Genomic DNA, 22212 nt, shown 5'->3' with positions numbered 1-22212 from the left:
ATTATAGCTTTCTTCTATTAGTATGCCTCCCTATATACGTTCTAGGCCTTCTCGCTATAGCTGCTCGTCTATACCCGGCGGGCTCTCCTTACTTCTCTTACTACCGTAGTACACTTCGACGTCTAGTATAGTTTGGACTATATCGTTAGTTAGGTAAGCGGAACGTAAAGTAAGGTCGCTTCTCTTATTTTGTCTATTAACCCTTAGACTGCCTCGTCTATCTCGTCTTTACTAATATATTACTACTACGCGATCTAGACTAGCCTCTCGGAGTTATCGAGGTACGCCTAGATATTGGCCTAGTAGGCCTTTCCCTAGTTTAGCTTAGGGGTTCTCGCTAGTATACGTTATATCTATATCGTAATAGAGGTCCTAACTAGTATATAGTCTAACGACGCCTCGAGTTTATGTTCGATCCTATAGTAGGTTACCGTATAGTAGTAGCTATCTAAGATCTAGGAGAGGTCGATCGTGCCTTAGAGTCCCCCTCTCTTCTAGGTGCCTAGGTCCTTCGGGGTATTAAGGGCAATTACGTTACTCGCTATTAAGTCGAGTACTTCGTCGGCTATAGGGTACGGCTATATAAGGCTTTCCTAGGAAGGGTAGTGTACGTTAAAGTCTCCTACTACGATGTAGTACCCTTGTCTCTTAAGCGTACTATCTAGGTGTCTATAGACCCTAAGGTCGCGGCTAGACCTCGAGGCTAGCGGTTATATATATAGGTTGTATATCTAGGTACTACCTACGTAGAGGGAGGTAATATCGCCCCCGCCTTCTTTGTCTACGTAGTATACTACCTCCTAGTCGGATTCTAGTATGTCCTTGCTAATATAGAAGTACGTACGGGGTCTACCGTCGCCTCGTAGGTATATCTTATAGCCTAGTAACTTATAGGTCGTTAGTCTCTTATAGTACGGGTTAATCTATAGCTCCTAGATTACTAGGACATAGTAGACGTACGGGTCCGCCTCGTATAGGAAATGGTTCTAGACTATATCCTTGCTATAGCTAACGTTATACTAGATAATGCTAAGCGTATCGAGGCTAGTTATCGGTATCAACAATTATTTCCTCTATAGCGTCCTATATCCTACTACCTTATACGTCCTAGTCTACGCCTATCGGCTATATACTAAAGGGGAGCCGGGCCTAGTTAGATTCCCTCGCCGTAGCTAGTAGAGCACGTGGCCTCCCGTACGCCCTAGGTTACGTATCCTTTATATCATTCTCGGCCCTAGGGCGCTTATACCCGACCGCCGCTAGCTAGTTCCGGTATAGGCTAGCCTTACGGTCGCCGTAGAATCTTAGGGCGACGGTTCTGTTTATAATTGCCTTGTTTTTCGCTAGTTTCCGCTATAGGCATTCCGCGCTATACGATAGGTAGTGCCCCGGACAGTTCGCGTACCGTCTCGTAGCCGATATATAGTCCCTAGACATATAGTCTCCTATATAGTTCGAGTAGGCCTACTTGTTTATATACGTGTAGGTTTAGTATCTATACTGTTAGTATTTGAAGTATTAGAGGACACGAAAGAATAAGGAGTGCTTTTCTACTATCTTAAGGCTATATTACTAGATTAGGCCTTGTTCTAACGCTAGATCCGCCGCTTTCGCGTCTTATAGCTATACTATTAGCGCCGAGGCCTTCTTACCTTCTAGCCATTTCCTATAGAGCCAAGTGGCCTTCTAGATTAGAGAGTTAAGAGTGACCGGGTTGTCCTCTTAGAGAGTACGTAGGTGACCTTAGTTAGTTAGGTCGAACTCCTTAGGCATATCGTAGACTAGGATCGTAAATTGCTTCGTTAAGACCTTTACTAATACCGTAACCTTAGGTACCTACTATAGCTATGCCTCTAGGTGCCTCCTAGTAGTAGTAGAGCTAGTATAGATCTATAGAGTACCGTTAGACTATTAGTTTACTACGACTACCCCTAGTTAGTTAATTCGTTAGGCGAGCTCCTTATTCGATAGCTTCGTAACTTCGGCCTAGTCTTTCTTTACTATAATACGGATTGTAACTATATCGTACGTTAGGCGGGGGCCTAGTATCGATACCGCGACGGATACCTAGCTATAGGGGTGTTAATTCCGGGTGGCCTTACTAATCGCCTAGGACGTCGTCCTTATTTCTTATTGCCCTCGGTAATACGATAGTATAAGCGCCGTATGTAGCTAAGTGATCATTACCTATAGAGACCGGTATAGGAGCTAATCGTTAGTTTCTATACTTTTTACGTCCTCTATAAGTTGCTACTAGTTGTCTTAGGGGAGCTTCGCCTATAGAGCCGTAGGCGCCGTTAGTACCGTAGCCTAGGCTACTATTACCTAGGAGTTACCTAATATAGCTAGGTACCTCCGCGGCGTTTGGAGCTAAAGAAACAGGGTGAAGAGAACTTCAAGCTATCTAGATTAAATAAGGTAGAACTCCCTCAATTCTAGGGGTAGTAGCCTGCTTTATATATCGTTAGAATAGCCTTAATAAGAGCTTTCGAATATATCGTGTTTTAGGGCCTTTAAGAGAATCTAGTTATATAGCTAGTAGCGAGCCTTAGACGATAATATAGACACCGATTTCGAGAATACGAAGGATATAGATAACAATCCCGTTATTATCTACTCCGATTATAAGAACCTAGAATACTTTATAAGTACGAAATAACTTAATAGACGGTAGGTACGCTAGTTATAGTTCCTAGTATAGTTCGTATTCAAAATCACCTATTATCTAGGTATATAGGGTATAAGACCTTACGGATAACGAATGATACTATACGACGACATCACTATCGTATAGTATAACGTAAACAAAAGTAGGGACAAGGTCTAGCGCTACTTTCTATAAGAGCTAGACCCGCTACGGTACTACGTTATTACGGTATAAGAACTATAGATCAACCCCTATATAGGACTCCTAGCTACTTATAATGACCGGAGATACTACACCGTAATCGCGGGCTAACGAGGCGTTATCCTAAGGATATATATATACGTAAGCAAGACTATAGACCTTAAGTCGTAGAAGGTTATACTACCGTAGTAGGGTAACCTAGGAGACATAATATCAATCTAGATCGACACGACATAAGGCTCTATCTAGATCTATAACGTTTATAACCCGCTACCGCGGGGTCGGACGAGTAGGGAACTAGGAACCCTTGCCTACCTAGAGCGGGCCCTAAGCTAAGATACGAAGCAAGTACTCCTCGGCGACTTTAACCTCTACTACCTATAGTAGGGACTCGAATTCACTCCCCCGTACGCGTTTCTAGGGGGAAAGCTACTAGATATAACCGTACGCTACGGAATGGCCTTAGTAATACTAAAGGGAATATAGACGTAGAAGGCCCGTATAAGTATAAGTATAATCGACCTATACTTTCTATTACGAGAACTTAAAGAGAGACTAGTCTAATGCCGACCGAACTACGCGCTAGAAGCCTCCTTAGACTATATCCCTATTTAAATGACGCTAGGGGTAAAGGCGATAGGGGAGCTAGTAAGCGAACTACGCCGTAACTAGAAGAAGGCACGTTAGGACGATATAAGAGGCTTCCTAATAGCGAACCTACTATAGTATAGAGAACTCGAGACGATAGCTTAGCTAGATCAAGCAGCGGAACAGATTACCTCGGTTATATAGCAAGTAGCGGAGTAATATACGCCGTTACTCCGGCCCTTAACGTAGTAGAAGGCCTTCTAGACCCCTAAATGCTCTATTAAGGTAAAGGAGGCTAGAAGGGCAAGGCGATAGTAGACGAAGGAGCATACCTAAGAGACGTAGGAGTAATACTGTCGCGCGACATAAGAGAAGAAGGTATAGATAAGACGCGATAAGCTATAGGACTAGAGAGCAACGATCGGGCTCGTTATAGAAAACCCGGAATAGATGTAGAGACTTACTAAATAGGCACGACTACCTAAAGAGCAATAAGCCCCTTACTTCCCCCTAATCGTAGACCGCGAAGGGATTGCCTAGGCTACGCCCCGGGGCAAGGCAAAAGTATTAGCCGACCATTTCTTTTCGACGTAAGTAGAGGCAGACCTTACGGACATCGACCCGAGTATATACCCGGAACCCCTAGACATAGATTAGGCGGTTAGCTCTAATATAGTAATAGGAGTTATAAGTAAGCTAAAAGGACGAAAAGCCCTAGGCCTAGATAGGATACTAAACGTACTACTAAAAGAGTATAGAGAAGAGATCGCGCCGAGCCTTATAAACCTATTTACCGCGTACCTACGGCTAGGGTATCACCCGAAGCCGTATAGAGAGTCTATAACAGTAGTGCTACGTAAGCTATAGAAGGAGGACTATACTTAGCCTAAGTCGTATAGACTAATCGCACTTCTAAACACGATAGGGAAGGTCCTAGAAAAGATAGTAGCCTAGAGACTTACGTAGCTAGCCGAGGACAACTACGTACTCCTAGTACTATAGATAGGGGGAAGAAGCTAGCGATCGACACTAATAGTAATAGAGCTAATTACGGAGCAAATTTAGACCCTCTAGTACTACGGTAGGAACCGAGCGGCGTCCTTACTATCCCTCGATATCGTAGGAGCCTTCGATAATGTCTTATACTAAAGGCTAATATATATCCTATAGTAGAAAGGCATCCCCTAGTAGGTAACGAAGTTCGTCTACTCCTTTCTCTAGGAACGGACGACATACCTAGTCCTAGGAAGGTTTACGTCCGACCCGGTAAAGGTAGAGGCTAGAATACCTTAGGGATCTACTCTCTCCCCTATCCTATTTCTAATATTTATGTCTAATCTAATCCCCCTACTTACCTCTCCGTAAACCTTAGTATTAGGGTTCGTAGACGATACAAACATTCTAGCCTAGTTAGACTCGATAGAAGAGAACTGTCGCCTCCTTAAAGATAGGCACAAGAAATACGAGGAGTAGGCAAAGAAGTATAGTGTCCGGTTCGCCCCTAAAAAGTACTAACTTATACACTTTAGTAAAGCGAGGATATACTATAATATAAAGGCGGCGGTAAGAATCTAAGGCTACGAGACTAAGCTATTAGCGGAGCTACGAGTACTAGGGATCTAGCTCGACCTAAAGCTAAGCTAGAATGTATAGATTAAGAAAGCCTAGAGTCGAGCGTCAGTTAACAAAGCCTCGATAAAGAGGCTTACGGCATCTATATAGGGAGTAACATTCGATAAGGCAAGAGTAATATATAAGGCGATCGTTAGACTAGCTATATTATAGTAGGCACAGATTTAGGGAATTGGAGGCGTAGGCAAGCCGATCCCGAAACGGATAGAGCAACCCCTAAACAGGATATAGGTAGGCAACCTACGTAGGATACTAGGCGTATATAAGATAACGTTAATAAGTACGGTAGAAATAGAGACAGGAACACTACTAATCGGCTAGTATATCCGGGGAATAAGAATTTAATACGCGATAAAGACGATAGATTACCTAGTATAAACTACGATCTAGGAGGTAAAGAATAAGATAGAAAGCCGCTACCGGAGAGGGGCCGGACATAGGACAAGCTAAAAAGAGGATGACCTTACTACCTTTACGGCCGTATAGATAAGCACCGAATAGCTAGTACGAAAAGAGGAGGAGCGTAGGACTCGCTAGGCCGGCGGGAGTAAGGCTAAGACCTAAAGCCTAGCGGAATAGATTACGAGCTATCTATAGGAGTAGGACTAGAAAAGGAAGCCCCCTAAGACAATAGGCCCGATAGTACTCCGAGCCTTCTAGAGACATAATTACTAGCTATATAGGGACCTAACAAGGGCCGAAGCAAGTATAGCGATCCAAATCAGGTCCGAACATATTAGATTAAGGGCCTACCTATTTAGGAGACGCGTACTAGACATCTATAGCCTAGCCTACTAGTATAGCTACCTATCGTAAAACCTAGAATATATACTACTACGATTCCCGTAGTAGGCGAGAGGTAGGGGAAATTAGAGGCACTAAGCGGGAAGGAGAGACTATAAGTCAATTATAAGGGATAAAGGTAATATTCGCCAAATCTCTCGGTAGATACTATAGTAGGGATACCTCTAGTAGTTTAGCCTCGCTAGCGAGACGGAGGAGTAGATAGATAAGAGGCGGAAGCTAGGGGGGTTATAGATAGGGTAGTTATTAGGGCAGGCCTATAACACTAGCGTACCCCTAATAAGGGAAACCTAAGACGATAACTAGGGGGAAAAGACAGGCGGGAAGGAGGAGGGATTTTACTAATACGGTTTCCCCTCTATATATACAAAAATAAGATAGTATAGCTATATAGGCCAAAGGGCACTATAACAGCTTAATGAAACATCTATCTATCTATATAGGGCATAAAGCCTAATAGTCTTACTAGACAATCGTAAGATCTACCGTCGGATCTAAGCGATCCACGTCTATAGTATTAGAGCTAGGTTATCCTACCGCCCGCTCGCCTCGATATTAAGCTCAATTTAAGCGAGCTATAGGAGGGGGAGGTAGCGTAGTAGGTAGTATAGTAGGATTTACTTATATAAGTTAAGGCTCTATATAACGAAGAGACCGTTTAGGCTACTATATAATAGATATCCTAGAACTAGTAAGTACCCCTATTACGTAAATACAAGATCGACGATCGTACGTCTAAAGTAGAAGATAGTATAATCTATATAAAGAACGCCTACGGAGGATATAGCTTATTTGTCCTAGAAGTTACTAGCGTAGTAGAACTTTGTACTCTAATTACGAAACGTTTCTATAACATACCCGCGGCTAGGCATCCCGGCCGTAAAAAGACATTCGAGTTGATTAGTAGATACTACCGCTAGCTACGTATAGTATAAACGGTTAAGAGATTCGTCCGTAATTATATTATATATAGAATAACGGTTCCGTCAAATTAGTAGTATTAGGGCCTCCTTATACTATTACCGGTACCCTTCGGAGTATAGGAGGATATCGCTATTAACTTCGTTATAGATTTGTCCGTAAGTAAGAGCTTAACCGATAGACAAACGTATAAGAACGTTCTTATAGTTACGGATAGGCTTACTCAGGAGAGACACCTAATCCTAGTGCTATAGATAGATGCCCTATATATCGTATATATCTTTATCCGCTATATCTTTGTATGTTATAGTATTCCTAAGAGCATTGTCTCGGATCGGGGCTCCTAGTAGACGTCTACGTTCTAGAGACGAGTTTGCTCCCTACTCGGTATTTAATAACGACTATCGACAGCCTTTTACCTAGAATCCGATAGATAGTCTAAAAATACGAATAAGGTTATAGAACGTTACCTTAGGGCCTATATTAACTACGCCTAAGATAATTAGGTCGATTAGTTACTACTTGCCGAGTTTACTACTAACATTTATATATTAGCTACTACTAGAGTATTACCCTTCTATACTAATACTAGTCGTAACCTAGAATTTACGGATACTAGTCTAACTACCCCTATAAAGCTTATACCCTATAAGTAACGACTCGATATAGAATCTACGAATACGTTTACTAAGCGTATAAACTAGATATACGTATATCTAAGGCAAGAAATTGTGTTAGCCTAAGCGTTATAAGTAGATTTTATAAACGTATATCGCTAGCTACCTCCGAATTATAACATCGGCGACGAAGTTTATATTAATACTACTAACTAGTTAACAATACGCCCGTCTAAGAAGCTCGATATTAAGAACGTAGGGCCGTACGAGATCACCGTAGTACTCCCGTATCAAAATGCTTACCGCGTTATAATACCCGATTAGTTAGGTAATCTCTATAATACTTTCTACGCCTCGCTCCTATAACTAGCTACTAATAACCCCGAACCTAGACAGATCCTAGTACCGCCGCCTCTAATCGAGATTACCCGCGACGACGACGGCGAAACATCCGAAGAGTACTTCGTAGAGGATATACTCGATAGGAAATATTTTAAGCTAAAGGGAAGACTACTAAAATACTTACTACTAAAGCAAGACGAGTATAAGTACCTAGTAAAGTAGAAAGGATACCGCGAGCCGAGCTAGAAGCTACTAGAAGTATTAGTAGGAGTAGCCGCCTCTATTATAGACTTCTACTATAACTTTCCGACGAAGTCTATACCCGCCGACTTTAAGCCGCCGTACGACTAGGTACCTAATAAGGACCGAGTTACTAGTATACTACGATCTTATACTAAGTCTAGGTAGGTGCCTACGGAGAACGCGAGTACGTCTATACCGGTAGTTATACTATAAACTAATACGCCCGTAACGGCGTCTAAGCTATAAGTAAGGACGTTACGCCGCTCTACAAGACTTGATACGAGTACGATAGAGTTTTATCCTATAGCCAGTATCGATACGCCTATAGTTAACCTATAAAGCTCTATAGAAACGAACGCTATAGATATAGGCTTAGATACTTAATACGCTAGGGCTACTATAGAACCGCGTATACCTACTTATATAAGGATAATAACGGATAGAAGTCTCTCTAATAAGCGTTAGAACAAGGATGTCGCTATACACCCTAAGCCTCTATATAGCCGTACTAGCTTAGCCGCCCGACGGATATAGTAATCGATAGTAAGGAGGATATTAAGGGTTTAGAGGATGCTTAAGCTAAATAAGGTAGACTAGAGGATAATATAGTTTTCGTAGATATACTACTATAGAGACAGAGCCGTCAGAGGACGGATAGCGATCTAAAGGGGGGGTACTATTACGGTTTACTACTACCGTAACGTCGCGCGCCTTAGCGCTTCCTTATATATCTCGTACGCTTCGCGCTTCTCTTTCGTAGCCTTACTAAATAACGCTTGTTTTACGGCAACCCTACATTATCGTCTTATAGATCACTGCCCGTAATAGAGATAAGGAGGAGGATAGAGGAATAGGGAATAAAGAGGAGGACAGAACTAGGGCTACGGGTAAGGTAGTCATAGGGTAATAACTATAATACTAGCGTACCCTAAAGGGAGGAAAACGGGAAGAACAAGAGAAGGACAAATCTAAGGAGAGGGAGAGGAGGTTTTTACCCGTTACTCGGGTTTCCTACCTACATAAATATACTCTATAGCGAGAGACCTATATAGGCTAAGAGGCACTAAAATAGGCAAATGAATAATCTATCTATCTATATAGTAGGTATAGCGGTAGGTAAATAACCGGTTAGTAGAAGTAGAAGTAGTAATTAGGAGATACGGGCTTATACTTAGAGGGCTACGTAACTTACGATAGTAGTAGATATAACGGCCTAACTAGATTAATAGATATAATAACTTTAGGCGTACTAGATAAACACTTATTAAACGTAATAGGACTGCTATATATAGAGAAATAAGGTAGTAGTGTTGTATTACTATAGAATCTTAAAGTTTGGTGACCCCGGTTAGAATTTTCTGCAGTGATCTGTACAAAGCAGCGGCAAGCATCCCGTCGAGCAGACATGCACAGATCGTCAAGCATTTGGGCGCTTGTCGCAGATGCACACTCTCGTCATGCAATTTGAGCTGCCTATTTAGTGAAGCTTGACAATATCTCCGTGCAATCAAGCCCTGTCTCTATTGTACGCTCTTGATGTAACAGCTCGGCGAAGTCTTCCTTTGACCACAGAGTCATCTTCGCATCTATCGTAGTGCAACGAGCTGGCAGACCTTTCGACCGACTATAGTCTGCTCGCTCTTGGCTCATGTTCGAGCTCTCGGAACCGCTTGAAGAAGTCGATCGATCCTGGATTCGAGACGGTGTTGCTTGGTATGATGTCTTTGCCGCTGATCGTCTGTTTCACAGCAGCCTCGACCTTCTTGCCGTTGATGGTAGTCGGGATTTCTGGCACTGCTATCAAAAATTTGGGAACGTGGCGAGGCGATAGTCCATTCTTGATTGCTGCTTTGATCTTCTGAGATAGTTCTGGAGTCAGTTGCTGACTAGGTAACATGACCACGAAAAGGAACACTGTAATCTGTCAGTTCATATGAGTTCACGAGTCGCGATGCCTTTACGGACCATCTTCGTCCTTATCTTGTGGCCTTCTGCGCCCCACACAGAGACTATTCGATATCTGGTCAGTGAAGAGTGGAGACTCGACTATTGAGTAGATCTAGCGCCATGATCAGCACATGCACGTGAGAAGCGTCGTGCTCTTCATTCGACGTATAGGCTATACTTACTTCTCCAGAGCCAAAGCGAATGCCAGACGGATCTGTAAGACATGTCAGTGCTTGGAGTGACTAGAAGTGTGTTGCGAGACCGACTCAAGACCCCGTCAGATCGTCCATGCATGATCATGCCTCCAGTCTTCGGGTTGTATTGAAGCCAATCGTGCTGCGCCCATACATCTATTCCATGGAATCGTTCGAAGTAAGAAGATCTATATCGTGATCCATCGTGGTCCCCCCTGTGAAGAAGCTGTCAGTGCCTGAACTGGACGAGGGGATATGGAGCGAAGGCTTGAAGGACTTACCAAAAGAAGCAAGGCATGCTAGGGAATGGCGACCTGATAATGAGTTCTCCAGCTTCACCAGACATCATGATAGAGTCGCCAGTCTCGGGGTCTGCAATATCCACGTCGTGCCCAAGCGCAAGTATCTGCATCCTGCCAAGGGGTTTGAGTCAGCCAGACCACCAACATCGGTTCAGTCGATACATATACTAACTCTCCAGCATATATCGGGCCACAAGGGTCGGCTGCGATCAGTGATGTTGCTATGTCTGTCCCTCCAGCTGTATTGCAAAGGTGGATATGGGCTGGAAACGAGCGGTAGAACCATCGGTACTGTTCTGACGATAGAGTGGCGCCAGTCGTATAGACTATACGCAAGGAAGACAAGTCGAAATCGTTCTTCGGTATGCCCTTGCTCATTTCTAGCTCAAGCAGATATCGTGGTGAGGTACCGAAGTAGGTCACGCGATACTTCTGAATCATTCGCAGAAGCTGATTGGTGTCTGGGTACATCTAAGACGCAGATCGATCAGTTGCTCGTCGTTCTAACGAAATGAAAGACTCACCGGACTGCCGTTGTACAGTATTGTCTTAGCACCGGCGGCAATGTACCCGCACATTACATAGAAAACAACCCATGAAGTCGAGGAGTACTGCAAGATGATATCGTCTGGAGTTGAAGAGTTATGAAGGACTGGTCCTAGTCAGTGGTTATCCATTTCGCAAACGTATATGTTCACCGGTACTCACCGGCAATCTTTTTCAGCTGTAGGATGAGGCCGTGCTGGTGTACTATACACTTGGGTGCACCGGTCGTGCCTGAGGAGTAGCATATTAAGAGTGGGTAATTGAACGGTACGCGAGTGAAGACCAAAGGATCAGCCGGATCAGCCATTTCCAGGAAGTGGTCGATCGTCTGATGCTTTGTACGTTCCGGCTCTATTGGCACGACATAGACCAGAGGCTTCGGTTCGAGACGTTCCATAATGCTGTCCAACTTCGAGGATGTGGACACAGTCTTTCCCTTGTATACCGTATGGGAGTCCACGAAGAGTATGGTAGGAGTAACCTGCTGCAATCGGGACACACACCCTTCCGAACCAAGGTCAGGACTGATCGATGTGAAGATTGCTCCCATGCTGGCTGATGCGTGGTATAGCACCACGGCCCACATCGAGGTTGCGACAACAGCGGCGACTCTATCGCCCTTCTTTACGCCGCAATGCTTCAATGCACTTGCAGTGAGACGTACCTGCTCTCTGTATTGATGCCAAGTCAAAGTCTCGCCGTCGGTTGCATCGAGGTTGGTGTCATCTCGAAGGCCAATGAGGGCAACAGCATCGTCATTTGGATTTGAGAAGAGCGCATTCTCTGCGTAGTTCATCTGTAGACCTGGAAAGAATTCAGGATTTTGGCTCATGGGGATGGCTGGGTCGTAAGCCTGTGTCGTTCCTGGAGGTAGAGCAGGCGTCAGCTTCAGCCATTTCCACAGATGGATCCAGAAGTCCTGGGGCCGGTGGACACTCCATCTATGTACATCTTGGGTAGTCTTCAGATTCTGGTAGAACTTCCTGTTAATGTGTCGTCGATAGCCGTCCATAGGTGTCGTGCCGGCATTGGAGGGAAACCATACTGGCTGCGGTACATGCTCTGGAACGGCCATGCCCTGGGTGGAAATGGTGAGCCGGCGAGCAAAACTGATACCACGAACCTCTTCTACAGCAGCACCAGCAGGACATTATCAATTTATCATGGCGATACCGCTCGGCAAGGACGGCGTCGGCGGGGACAGACTGCATATGCCGAGGATAGGTCAGGCGAGATGTCTTGTGAACCAAGTCTTCCGCTACCAGCAGAACAGAGCCTGAAGAACCATCACCTTCACGATGTCGTTCGTCCAAGATGTGCACGAGGCAAGAAAAGGAGCTGACTTCACGTTGCGACTCGTGAGACGGACGGCAATTTGCCGAGAGACGTCCGTGCATTCTTCCAGGAGAGACACCTTTCTTCATCAGGCCTCATCTCAAAACATTAGATCCAACAGTGAGTTGACGTCTTCGCATTCCACCACAATTTCGCTCTTGGAACGCACCGCATGCGCAGGACCCTCTCCCCATTGAACACCTGCTAGCAACACGACCACTCGGAAAACTCACCACAGCCAACCCCATCGATATACCTTCCCAATGGCCACCCAAAATGGCTCCATCCGCCATCGACAACCAGACGGAAACCTCCCCAACCTCGCCAACGGCCCCACAATAGCAGGCAAGAACGACGTATCCCTCACAACCGACTCCAAAGCCAAAGACTCCGCGAACACAACCAACCTCTTCATCTGCGTAGGCGGAATCTACGCCTCCTTCCTCACCTGGGGCGTGCTCCAAGAACGCATCACAACCACCAACTACGGCACCGAAACGTCCCGCGAAGTCTTCAAATACCCCGTCGTCATCAACACCGTCCAATCGCTCTTCGCGGCAGCTCTGGGGTATGTTTATATCCTCCTCACGCGGAAGCACGCCGCGGATTTACCAATTTACCCCTCGAAGAAGATCTTGTGGCCGTTGTCGCTGGTGGCTGTGACGAGTTCGCTCGCGAGTCCGTTTGGGTATGCGAGTTTGCAGCATGTGGATTATATCACTTTCATCCTCGCGAAATCGTGCAAACTGTTGCCGGTTATGTTCTTACACGTTACGCTGTACCGGAAGAAGTATCCCTTCTACAAGTACGCCGTGGTGGCACTCGTGACCGCCGGCGTGGCCGTCTTCACACTCCACTCCGGCTCCGGGTCGAAGAAGAAGGGGAACCAGAGCGGGAACAGTATCTACGGTCTAGGACTCCTGGGCGTGAACCTCCTCTTCGACGGCCTCACGAACTCGACGCAGGATGATATTTATGCGTCGTTCAGACCCTATACTGGACAACAGATGATGTGCGCCCTGAACATCATGTCGACATTCCTCACATCCACCTTCCTATTAGTCTCCCCGTACCTAGTGCAAAGTGGCCTAGGAGCCCTAACCGGCATCGACGTCAAGGGTGCCGGGGAACTACAGGAAGCGTTAAGCTTCGTGCAAAGGCACCCAGCTGTCGGTTGGGACATTTTAGGGTTTGCAGCTTGTGGTGCGATGGGGCAGGTGTTCATCTTCATGACCTTGTCGATTTTTGGGAGTTTGTTGTTGGTGACGGTTACAGTCACGAGGAAGATGTTGACGATGATTCTGTCGGTGGTGTGGTTTGGGCATACGTTGAGTGCTATGCAGTGGTTGGGAGTTGGTCTGGTGTTTGGTGGTGTGGGGGTGGAAGCACAGCTGTCGAAGAGGGAGAAGGAACGGAAGATGAAGGAGAAGAAGGCCAAGGCATGAGGGAAGTTGAAGATGTAAAAAAGATACAGGCAAGATCGTACATGACCAAGAAGACTACAGCCGAAGTACTGATCTGTCACTCTCACTTTCGTCTCGAGAACGTATCTGAAGTAACATACTTTCACAGCTTGTTCAATTCGCTCTGCTCTACGTGGGTATCATTGGATCAAGCGCTATACAATCAAAGACGCCGAAAGTCGATCACAGCAAGTCTGCCTGCGCTATGCCGCAACGCCATTCGTCGCCACCCTGCCGCCTCTGGGCATCGACATTGTTGCTCTACTGATGAGCTCTTCCCGCCACTGCTTCCAGTCAGCCCATTCTTCGTTCCTGTGTTCGATTTGCCAACGACTACTTTCTTTCGCCGGTCGCCAGGCAAGCTTATTCTCCGGCATCTTCGTAAGGTCGATGCTGGGTGGCTGCGATGCAAGCACCAGCAACTGCTCGAGGGCCTTGCTGCCTTCTCTTTGCAGCACTTTCGAAGCCTTTTGTGGCTTCTGCAATGGATCTTTCAGCCAGCCGATGCTTGACTGCGTGGCCACTGGTGCAGTTGCGGCGGGTAGTCGTAGGCGATGATTGTCCTCCTTGAGATACCTCACGGCACCTTCAAGACCAGCAATCTTGTATTCCTGCCGTTTGATCGTGATCCTTACACTCGCGCCCATTGCATCGCCATCGAGCTCTCGGCTACGGCCACTTGTCTTGCGTGCCTCAGCCAGTCGTCCCATCTCATCGCGTACACGATCAAGGTCACGCTGCGATTCTTGTCGTGCATTTTTAAGCTCGCCCTTGGCCTTGGCTTCGTTCTCCTTTGCTTCTCGTAGGCTACGCTCAAGCTCAGCGATCTTAGCAGATCGCTTGCTGGCATCTTTCATCCTGGCCTCGAGCATTTCGATGCGCACACTCTGCTCCTCGAGCTCGGTTTCCTTCTGTCTGAGGGCACTGTCGCGCTCGCGCACAGATTCCAGCGTTCTCGTCAGCTCGGCTTCAACCTCGCCAGATGTTATCTTGGTCTGCTTGAGCTCTTCCGCCCGAGCCACCCATGGCGCTGGAGCTCGTTCGAACTCAACTGTGTTGTCAATATCAGTAGGTAGCGCAGAGAGATCGGTCAACAGGCTACTGAGATCACGAAGTTTGGTGGCAAGAGTGGCGTACGGTCCAGCCTCAGCGCTGGGTAGCGAGAACAAGCTTGTAGCGACTCGCGAGAGCACAGCTGCCACCTCTGATGGCGTGAAAGGTTCGTTACGGCCCTCTTCGAAGAACGTCTCTTGCAGGCTGGACCCGCACTGGCACGCGTATGTCGCTATCTGCGAGACGACGGACTCAACCTTCTCGAAGTATTCCACGAAACGTTGATCCAGGGTCATGTGGCTGACTTGTAGATCGGAGAGAGCCCGATGTGTTTTCCCGGAAACAACCTTCGCGTTCCTCGTCTGCTCAATGATGGACTTGAGTCGGTTCACGATCAGCGCAGTATCAGACGTACTGCCGTCATCATCTTCGTCGTCCTCATCCGAAGGTATTGGCAAGTGCTTCTGAATCATCGTCTTGGTCAACGTGAATGCCGTGGTGGCGCTGTCGAGTCGACTTTGCAACAACAATGCCCTGTTTATGAGGTCGTCCGCATGGTCTGCCAACCCGTTGTGTAGATGTAGACTCGACAGATGTGTCATGACCTCGATCGATCTGCCGAGACGGACAGGCATGTCCGCTTCGTTGAGATCATCACGCCGCAGCGCATCGACATAGTCATTCATGGTTCGCTCGACGACTTCGAGCTCGTACAGTGCGCCGCCGTACTGCGCGAACGTGTTTGCGCTGCAGCTGCTAATAGAGTTGACCAGTTGATCTGCCACTCCAGTAATCCATGTCAATTTGTCGAGCGCATCGCATGCTGCAAAGACCGCCTCATCTTGGGCTCGAGTGCCGAACGAAGCGATCCGCTCCTTGACAAAGCTCTGTATCAAGTTGGCCTTGAAACCGATGCGCTTGAAGCGTAGAAGTGACAGAACACTGTCACGTTCAGCCTCGAAAGAGTCGGGCAAGAACAGCTGGATGATCGCCAGATGCTCAGAAGCTTGTTCTGCGTCCAGCTTTCGCAGCTCGAGATCGATTGTCTTGACCTGTGTCTTGGCGGCGCTTGATTGTAGCTTGTGGTTAAGATCCATCATGGCTCGCGATTTGCTTGACAGCTGGGCAGCTTCCGATTCGGATATCTGCTTGCTGGCCTCTAGATCTTGCAGATCACTCTGTAGCTGAGTGACAAGCTCCCTGAAGCGGTTGATGTTATAGTCAGCCTGATCGAGCTGCTGCTGCTGTTCTCTCGCGGTTCGCTCACGGTCCAGAAGTAAACTGTCCTTGAAGTCAAGCTCCTCTTGCATCTGCTTCTCGGCTTCAACATGATTGATTTCGAGCTCGTCGTTCAATTCTTTCAGAGCTTCAAGGTCCTCAATGGCTCCGCGCAGTTCATTCATCTTGAGACGAAGGTTTTCGTTCTCCTCACCAAGATTCTCGATCATTTCATCGGCGACCTCAGCGGCCTCTAGTCGCTGCTGGAGCTCCTCACACTGGCTTTGGCTGCGAAGAAGTTGTTCTTTCGTGCCCTCGAACTGGCCCTTCATGCTTTCCATGTCTTTGACTTGCTCTTCCAGGGCGTCGATCTCCTCTTTAAGCTCCGCTTCCTTGTCCTGGGTCATATCGCGAAGACTGAGGAGTGCCTCTCGTAGACGATCGTTTGTCCTCTCCAGCTGAAGCCACCCAACGCTCGCGCGGTCCTCCGGAGTCGTTGCGGTACTGTATCCTTCTTTCTCTTGGCGCAAAATGTCAAGCTCTAGCTCATACTCTTCATTCTTCGAGCGAAGAGTTTCAAGGTTCTCCTTGAAACTTTCCGCCTGCTCTTCAGCAAACTCCCGATCGACCAAGGCCGCTTCCAATTCGACTTCGTGTCTTGCTTGCATCTCGTCCACGTCCTCTACTCGCTTCTGGTACTCTGCTAGCTCTTTCTTCAGCTTCTCAATTTCTGCACCCCAAGGCCGGTATTTGTCCTGCAGCTTTTCTATGATACCCTTGTACTGGTCACGCTCGCGTTCTGCCTTCTCCAGGCTCTGCTTGAGCTCTCGATCTTCGGTTCGCTTGCGCTCCAGTAAGCGCACCTTTGTCTGCAACTCCTCGATCTCTCGGTTGGAAGCGGCTCCACTACGTAGAGTGCGTTGAGAATGTATAGACGCACCAGGCGAGGAGGTCCGTCTTGACCTTGATAGAGGAGGTGGTGGCTCTTGTGGAACGGGTGGTACTGGCGGAGGTGCGAAGTTGGTAATAGTGTCGTCTCGCTCGTCCATCTCACTTTCGGCCTCATCTTGACTTGCGACTTCTGATGCTGCGCTTTCTCTGGGCGACAGCACACTAGAGCGCTCACTGGCCTCGTCACCCGTGGACTCTTCTTTTGCAGCTCGTAATCGCTCCTGCAATCCAGGTCGGGTGCTAGGTGCTGCCCGCGAGACCGCGGACGTCTTCGACATGGCAGAACTCCTCGAGGTGGTGGTCGATGGCGGTGCTTGTCGAGCTGCCCTCGTTGCGCCTGCTGAGGGAAGGGTAGACGTCCTCCGCCCTGCAGCTGCGCCCACTGTGCTCGGTGGAAGCATGCTAGCTCTACTCGGTTTTGCAGCACCTGCTGCAACAGGTTTCTTGCCAGTGACCGGTGGTGTTCCAGTCCTCGAGGTTGAGGCGCTGGATGTTCCATTGGTGCCGAGCTGCTTGGTCGGTGACTTGACTGGCGACCTGATACCACTAGGGACTCTTCCTGCGGGTGTCGGACTGTTCTGTAGCGTGCTCACTCTCCTGCCTGGTGCATCCTGCTGCAGTGTCTGCCGCCTCGTGCCATTCAATGTTCCCTGTATGCTGCTCGGCCTGCCTTTGACCGGAGCGCCATTGCCCGCCGGCTTGGCCTTTGGTTTGGGCTCCGGCAGCACATCCTTTATGCCACTGTCGCGACAGAAGATGCCGTGTGCAGCGGCGCACTCGAAATATCGCTTCGCCTGGACGGAGCCATCATTCTTGCCCGTCGCTTCCTCAAGCTCGACACCCACCCACTCGCCGGCCGCGAATGATGTACTGCCCAAATATCGGATCGTTCCAATGCGGCCGTCGTTGAGCTCGACCTTCTGCCCGACGGACAGTGCAGGCGTGCTCATGCTGTTTCATCCCAGTCGCTCATAACGCCCTCGAAGCATCTGTGTTGTGTGTAGTCTGCCGGTCGTCCGCCAAAGTCTCCTGTCCAAGTCGGCCGTCACAAATCGCGCATGAATTGTATATGCAAGTCGTCGAGTTCGTGGTGGGATTGTTGACGCTTCATGGCACGGGTCATGTTCTCCACAAAGCATTAGACGCGTTGGAGATATTCGGCTTACTCAGCAGGGGTATTTCATTAATGATTGAATTACTGACAGGTGAACAGTGTACGGAAGCAGGCAAAGGTTGGTATTATTAGATATGCTGCTGTTCTACACGCTGCAAAGCTATTACGATAACAGAGTTGAGAGTACTTTTGCCTGTAGTCCTGAGCCTCCTGGCAGGGGAAAGACCACTGTCCATGCAACCTATTCGCGCATAATGCATGGTACTCGCTTTTGCTTTCATAACCATTTCCTAGGATCGCACCCCATTCCACTGTATGATAGACCACGGCAGGAGCGTGAAGCCAATGGGGCGGTTCTGGCACCTGGCAGCTCATTCTAGGTCGAAGCCATGGTATCTCTCTGGCGATAGAAGACACGATCAGGCCCGTCGTTGACCATGCAGGCGATCCCGTGAAGGACGGACGTGTCAGCGTAGAACGTAGATGTAGACGCGATGACGCGAGTCCAATGAATAACATCGACGACATTGCATGACCGATGACGAGGCGCTTAAGAGTCGAATGCAGCACACGATGGCTTCTGCACCTTCAGACGGACGCTTCACTTCCCCAAAGTGCATAAAAGAACCATGTCGATCGAGTAGACGGACAGTCATGGCGCCTGAGGCGCGGATATCATCGCAAAGATCACCAGTCCAGGAGCAGGGTGAAAACCGTCAAAAGCCAACTGTCGAAAGTCACCCGATCACGGTATCATCTCATCGTCACGGTAAGTTCAGCACACCATTCAATGGGCTTACTGAGCGCCTGGTGGTGCGCCGCCTTGGTTGCTCATCTGCTGCGCATACCATTGCGCATACCACTGTTGCACGGCGTATGGGTCCGGGGCCGGCTGATCACTCGATGGCTGCGCTCCAGGCTGTGGCGTCGCTTGTTGCATGGGTGGCATCTGGAATGCCGGCATTGCTGGGGGTACCTGTGGCGCTCCGGCACCCATGTACGACCCATAGCTGGGCACCTGAGGAGGTGCTTGCTGCTGCTGTGAGTATCCATCATACTGTGATTGGCCTTGGTCACGTCCACCGTCACCACGACCAGCAGCAGCATCACGCTGCCGAACAGTCTCGACCTTCTCCCAGATGATACGTTCTGCTTCCTCCATTGCTCTTGCCGTACCTGCAAGGTCAATGTTTCGGTGGTGGTCCGGTTGCTGAGGCTGGTTGACGTTGATCTTGCAGCCACTCGTGCGCTGCATGTCCTTGATGGTCTCGCCGCCTTTGCCAATAATCATGCCGACAGCTGAAGATGGCACCTGGATAGTCTTCTCGATGTGATCACGACCACCAGCACCTCCGCCATAACCGCCGCCGCCGCCACCGCGGCCACCACGGTTGTCATTCTGATAGCCACGGTCGCGCATCTGGTCGACTGCATTGGTACCGGAACCACCACCGCCTCCACCACTACGTTGATCACGGCTGTCGCTCTCGACGATCTCCAGGATGAGCTCCTTGGCTAGAGCTGTAGCACGCTCGCTGCCAATGAGATTGACAGGGCGCAGACCGTTCACGCTCTTGTTCTCTCCTACGATGTTGACATGGCATCCAGACTTCTCTTGGAGTTCCTTGATGGTTTCACCGCCACGTCCGATGATCAAGCCCACCGTCTTGTCTGGTACCATGATCTGACTGCTAGCCTCACCTTCGCGTAATGCAGGTAGGTTTACCTTGGCCCTACCAGGCATGCCGGGTGTGTATGCGCCTCTATCTTGAGATGGCGTGCTGCCACCATTCTCCTCGATTATAGTGAAAATGGCCGTCTTCGCGTTCTCTCGTGCGCGTGTGGAACCAGAAATGGTGCATTGGCGTTCAGCTTGGTGCTTATCACTTGCCTGAATGAATTGAACGCGTGCACCGGTTTCGGCCTCAACCTTACGGAGGTTCTCACCGTTGCGCCCAATGATCAAACCTACGAGAGAAGACTTTACACGGATGGTCTCGGTCTCGGTATCTCCACCACGTTGGTTGCCCATCGGTGGACCGCCGCGGCCGCCGCGGAAGTCATTACGATCTTGTGAAGGAGACCGACGGTAGCTGCCTCGGCGTGGATCCTCGCGGCGCTCGTCACGGTATGGGTTTCCGCCGTAATTATCGCGTCGTGGTGGTGAGCGCGATCTCGATCTCGAACGTCGACCAGCTCTGCCCGCCAGGCGCGGATCGCCGCCACGAGGAGTTGCAGAAGCTTGACGATTCTCATAAGACTGGACGCCGTGGCTCTCGGCAATGCCCCTTGCCTTCGCGATAGCATCTGCAATGCTCACAGACCCGCTACTAACCGGCTTGATCGCACTTAGGTCGACATTGCCCATGTGTGAAGGCTGCGGAAGGTATGGATTCTGCTGTGGTGGCGCGCTGGGAGGTGCTGATGGTAGTCCCATGGGTGGATAACCTGGCGGTGGCTGGTTAGGGGGAGGATGCTGCGGTGCAGCTTGTTGTGGTGTGCCATTCGCGGGAGCCTGCTGCGCTGCTAGTCATAATCGTCAGTACACACCGGGTAGAGCCAGTTCGTGGGAAGAGCGTACCGAGTGCAGCTAGAATCTGCGATATGTCTGGTTGCGCCATGATCGCGGTTGCGCTTTGTCGCGCGGAGCTCACTTGTATGTGTGACTGGCGACCTCTGGGCGTATAGAGTCGCGCGTTGAGACTGCAAGTAGTATGATGTTCGCGATGTGATGGTGATGCTGTCGGAGGGTGTGGGAAGGACGCGACGAGTTGTGGTGGAAAAGAAGGTGGATGTCCAAGTTTGCAGGAAGGAGAGGGAGATTGTCTGTGAAGCTTGCCGGAGCCGGAACTGCTGAAGCGGATGGCACGTGCGTGGACTGCTTCATCAACCAATAATTAACACCCATGAAAGTGAACCAAACACATGAACAAGCGTCAAGTGAGTACCTTGTGAAGGATCATTGTAAGGAGCTGTTTGGCCACATACTCACATGCGAGCATCCTTCCGGGACCCTACAGTTCTTGTCACTGCTTCACGGGCACAACTCGTCGTCAAGAGGAAGGTACTGAGAATCGCAAGGAGGTCACGATCATCACTCCGTTATGGCAGAAGCAAGCGAATCCGACAGCAAGGCATTAATCCTGGGCATCTCTGGCGTCTCGTCCTCCGGCAAGACCACCTTGGCCCGACTTCTGAGGGACATATTCCCTCGAGCCTTCATCCTCCACGAAGACGATTTCTACAAGACTGATGCCGAGATTCCCGTGAATGAAGACGGAGTTGCTGACTGGGACTGTCTGGAGTCGATCGATATTCCTGCCTTTGAGAAAGCACTACAATATATCCGCGAAAATGGCATGTCGCCACCCGATTTTACATCGAAGGAGGATCGGAATTCTGTTGGTCAAGTTAATGTGGATCGAGTGGCGATTGAAGACATGAAGTGGAAGGCTTCAAAGTGGATGTTCGCAGATGCGCCACCCATTGCTATCATCGATGGCTTTCTACTGTACTCCGAAGGGATGAAGAGCGTGCGAGTTCTGTTCGACATCAAGCTCTTCTTGCGGACTGACTACCAGACTGCCAAATCACGCCGTGAGGCGAGATCAGGTTATGTGACACTGGAAGGATTCTGGGAGGATCCACCAGGCTATGTCGACAATGTGGTCTGGCCGAATTATGTTAAGGACCACGCCTTCTTGTTCAAGGACGGCGATGTCGAGGGCGGAGTTAATGAAAGCGCGTTGGATCAGCTGAAGATCCGCGCAATGCCACAAGATGCGCAAGGCGATATGACAGCTTGTCTGCAGTGGGCGTATGAGGTGCTCGACGAAGCTTTGGAGCACTTCACAGAGTCTAGAAGGCCATCATGAACGTTGAGCGTCCAAGAAGATGTGGGTACTAAAAAGGCTTACACCTCCAAGAGGCATGATCGAAGGGTTCAACTTGACGGCAGCTCTCGATTCAGTGGATAAATATTGATTCGAGGCGGCACCATTGTCGCGAATGCGGCTTCAACAGCATGACCCAATAAGCACCGTGGGTGGTCCTCGGGAACACAATATGGAATTACACTTCATTGCAACAGGTAC

The 22212-nt window shown here is 48.8% G+C and overlaps 5 protein-coding genes across 5 annotated transcripts; 2 read left to right on the top strand and 3 right to left on the bottom strand.

Moving 5' to 3' along the window:
• Positions 1-9619: 9619 nt before the first annotated feature.
• On the bottom strand, positions 9620-12059 carry CLAFUR5_00468 (Acetoacetyl-CoA synthetase; the record flags this gene model as incomplete). Its single annotated transcript, XM_047899616.1, has 8 exons — positions 9620-9909; positions 9961-10054; positions 10125-10156; positions 10209-10351; positions 10418-10552; positions 10611-10909; positions 10963-11090; positions 11147-12059. The coding sequence occupies 8 exons, from the start codon at positions 12057-12059 to the stop codon at positions 9620-9622; spliced, it is 2034 nt and encodes a 677-aa protein (XP_047756430.1).
• Positions 12060-12582: 523 nt separating this feature from the next.
• CLAFUR5_00467 (UDP-galactose transporter 1) lies at positions 12583-13764 on the top strand (the record flags this gene model as incomplete). Its single annotated transcript, XM_047899615.1, has 1 exon — positions 12583-13764. One exon carries the CDS (start codon positions 12583-12585, stop codon positions 13762-13764), a length of 1182 nt encoding a protein of 393 aa, XP_047756439.1.
• Positions 13765-13985: 221 nt separating this feature from the next.
• Positions 13986-17954, bottom strand: CLAFUR5_00466 (Dynactin, isoform; the record flags this gene model as incomplete). The annotated part of the gene is made up of 1 exon (XM_047899614.1): positions 13986-17954. One exon carries the CDS (start codon positions 17952-17954, stop codon positions 13986-13988), a length of 3969 nt encoding a protein of 1322 aa, XP_047756438.1.
• Positions 17955-18914: 960 nt separating this feature from the next.
• Positions 18915-20739, bottom strand: CLAFUR5_00465 (Far upstream element-binding protein 3; the record flags this gene model as incomplete). Its single annotated transcript, XM_047899613.1, has 2 exons — positions 18915-20644; positions 20700-20739. 2 exons carry the CDS (start codon positions 20737-20739, stop codon positions 18915-18917), a joined length of 1770 nt encoding a protein of 589 aa, XP_047756437.1.
• Positions 20740-21222: 483 nt separating this feature from the next.
• On the top strand, positions 21223-21993 carry CLAFUR5_00464 (Nicotinamide riboside kinase; the record flags this gene model as incomplete). Its single annotated transcript, XM_047899612.1, has 1 exon — positions 21223-21993. One exon carries the CDS (start codon positions 21223-21225, stop codon positions 21991-21993), a length of 771 nt encoding a protein of 256 aa, XP_047756436.1.
• Positions 21994-22212: the final 219 nt, after the last annotated feature.

The sequence above is a fragment of the Fulvia fulva genome, chromosome 1, assembly GCF_020509005.1.
Source record: "Fulvia fulva chromosome 1, complete sequence".
Classification (NCBI taxonomy): Eukaryota; Fungi; Ascomycota; class Dothideomycetes; order Mycosphaerellales; family Mycosphaerellaceae; genus Fulvia; species Fulvia fulva.
Note: the sequence above shows the minus strand (reverse complement) of the source record. Positions and strands in the feature narration are given on the sequence as shown.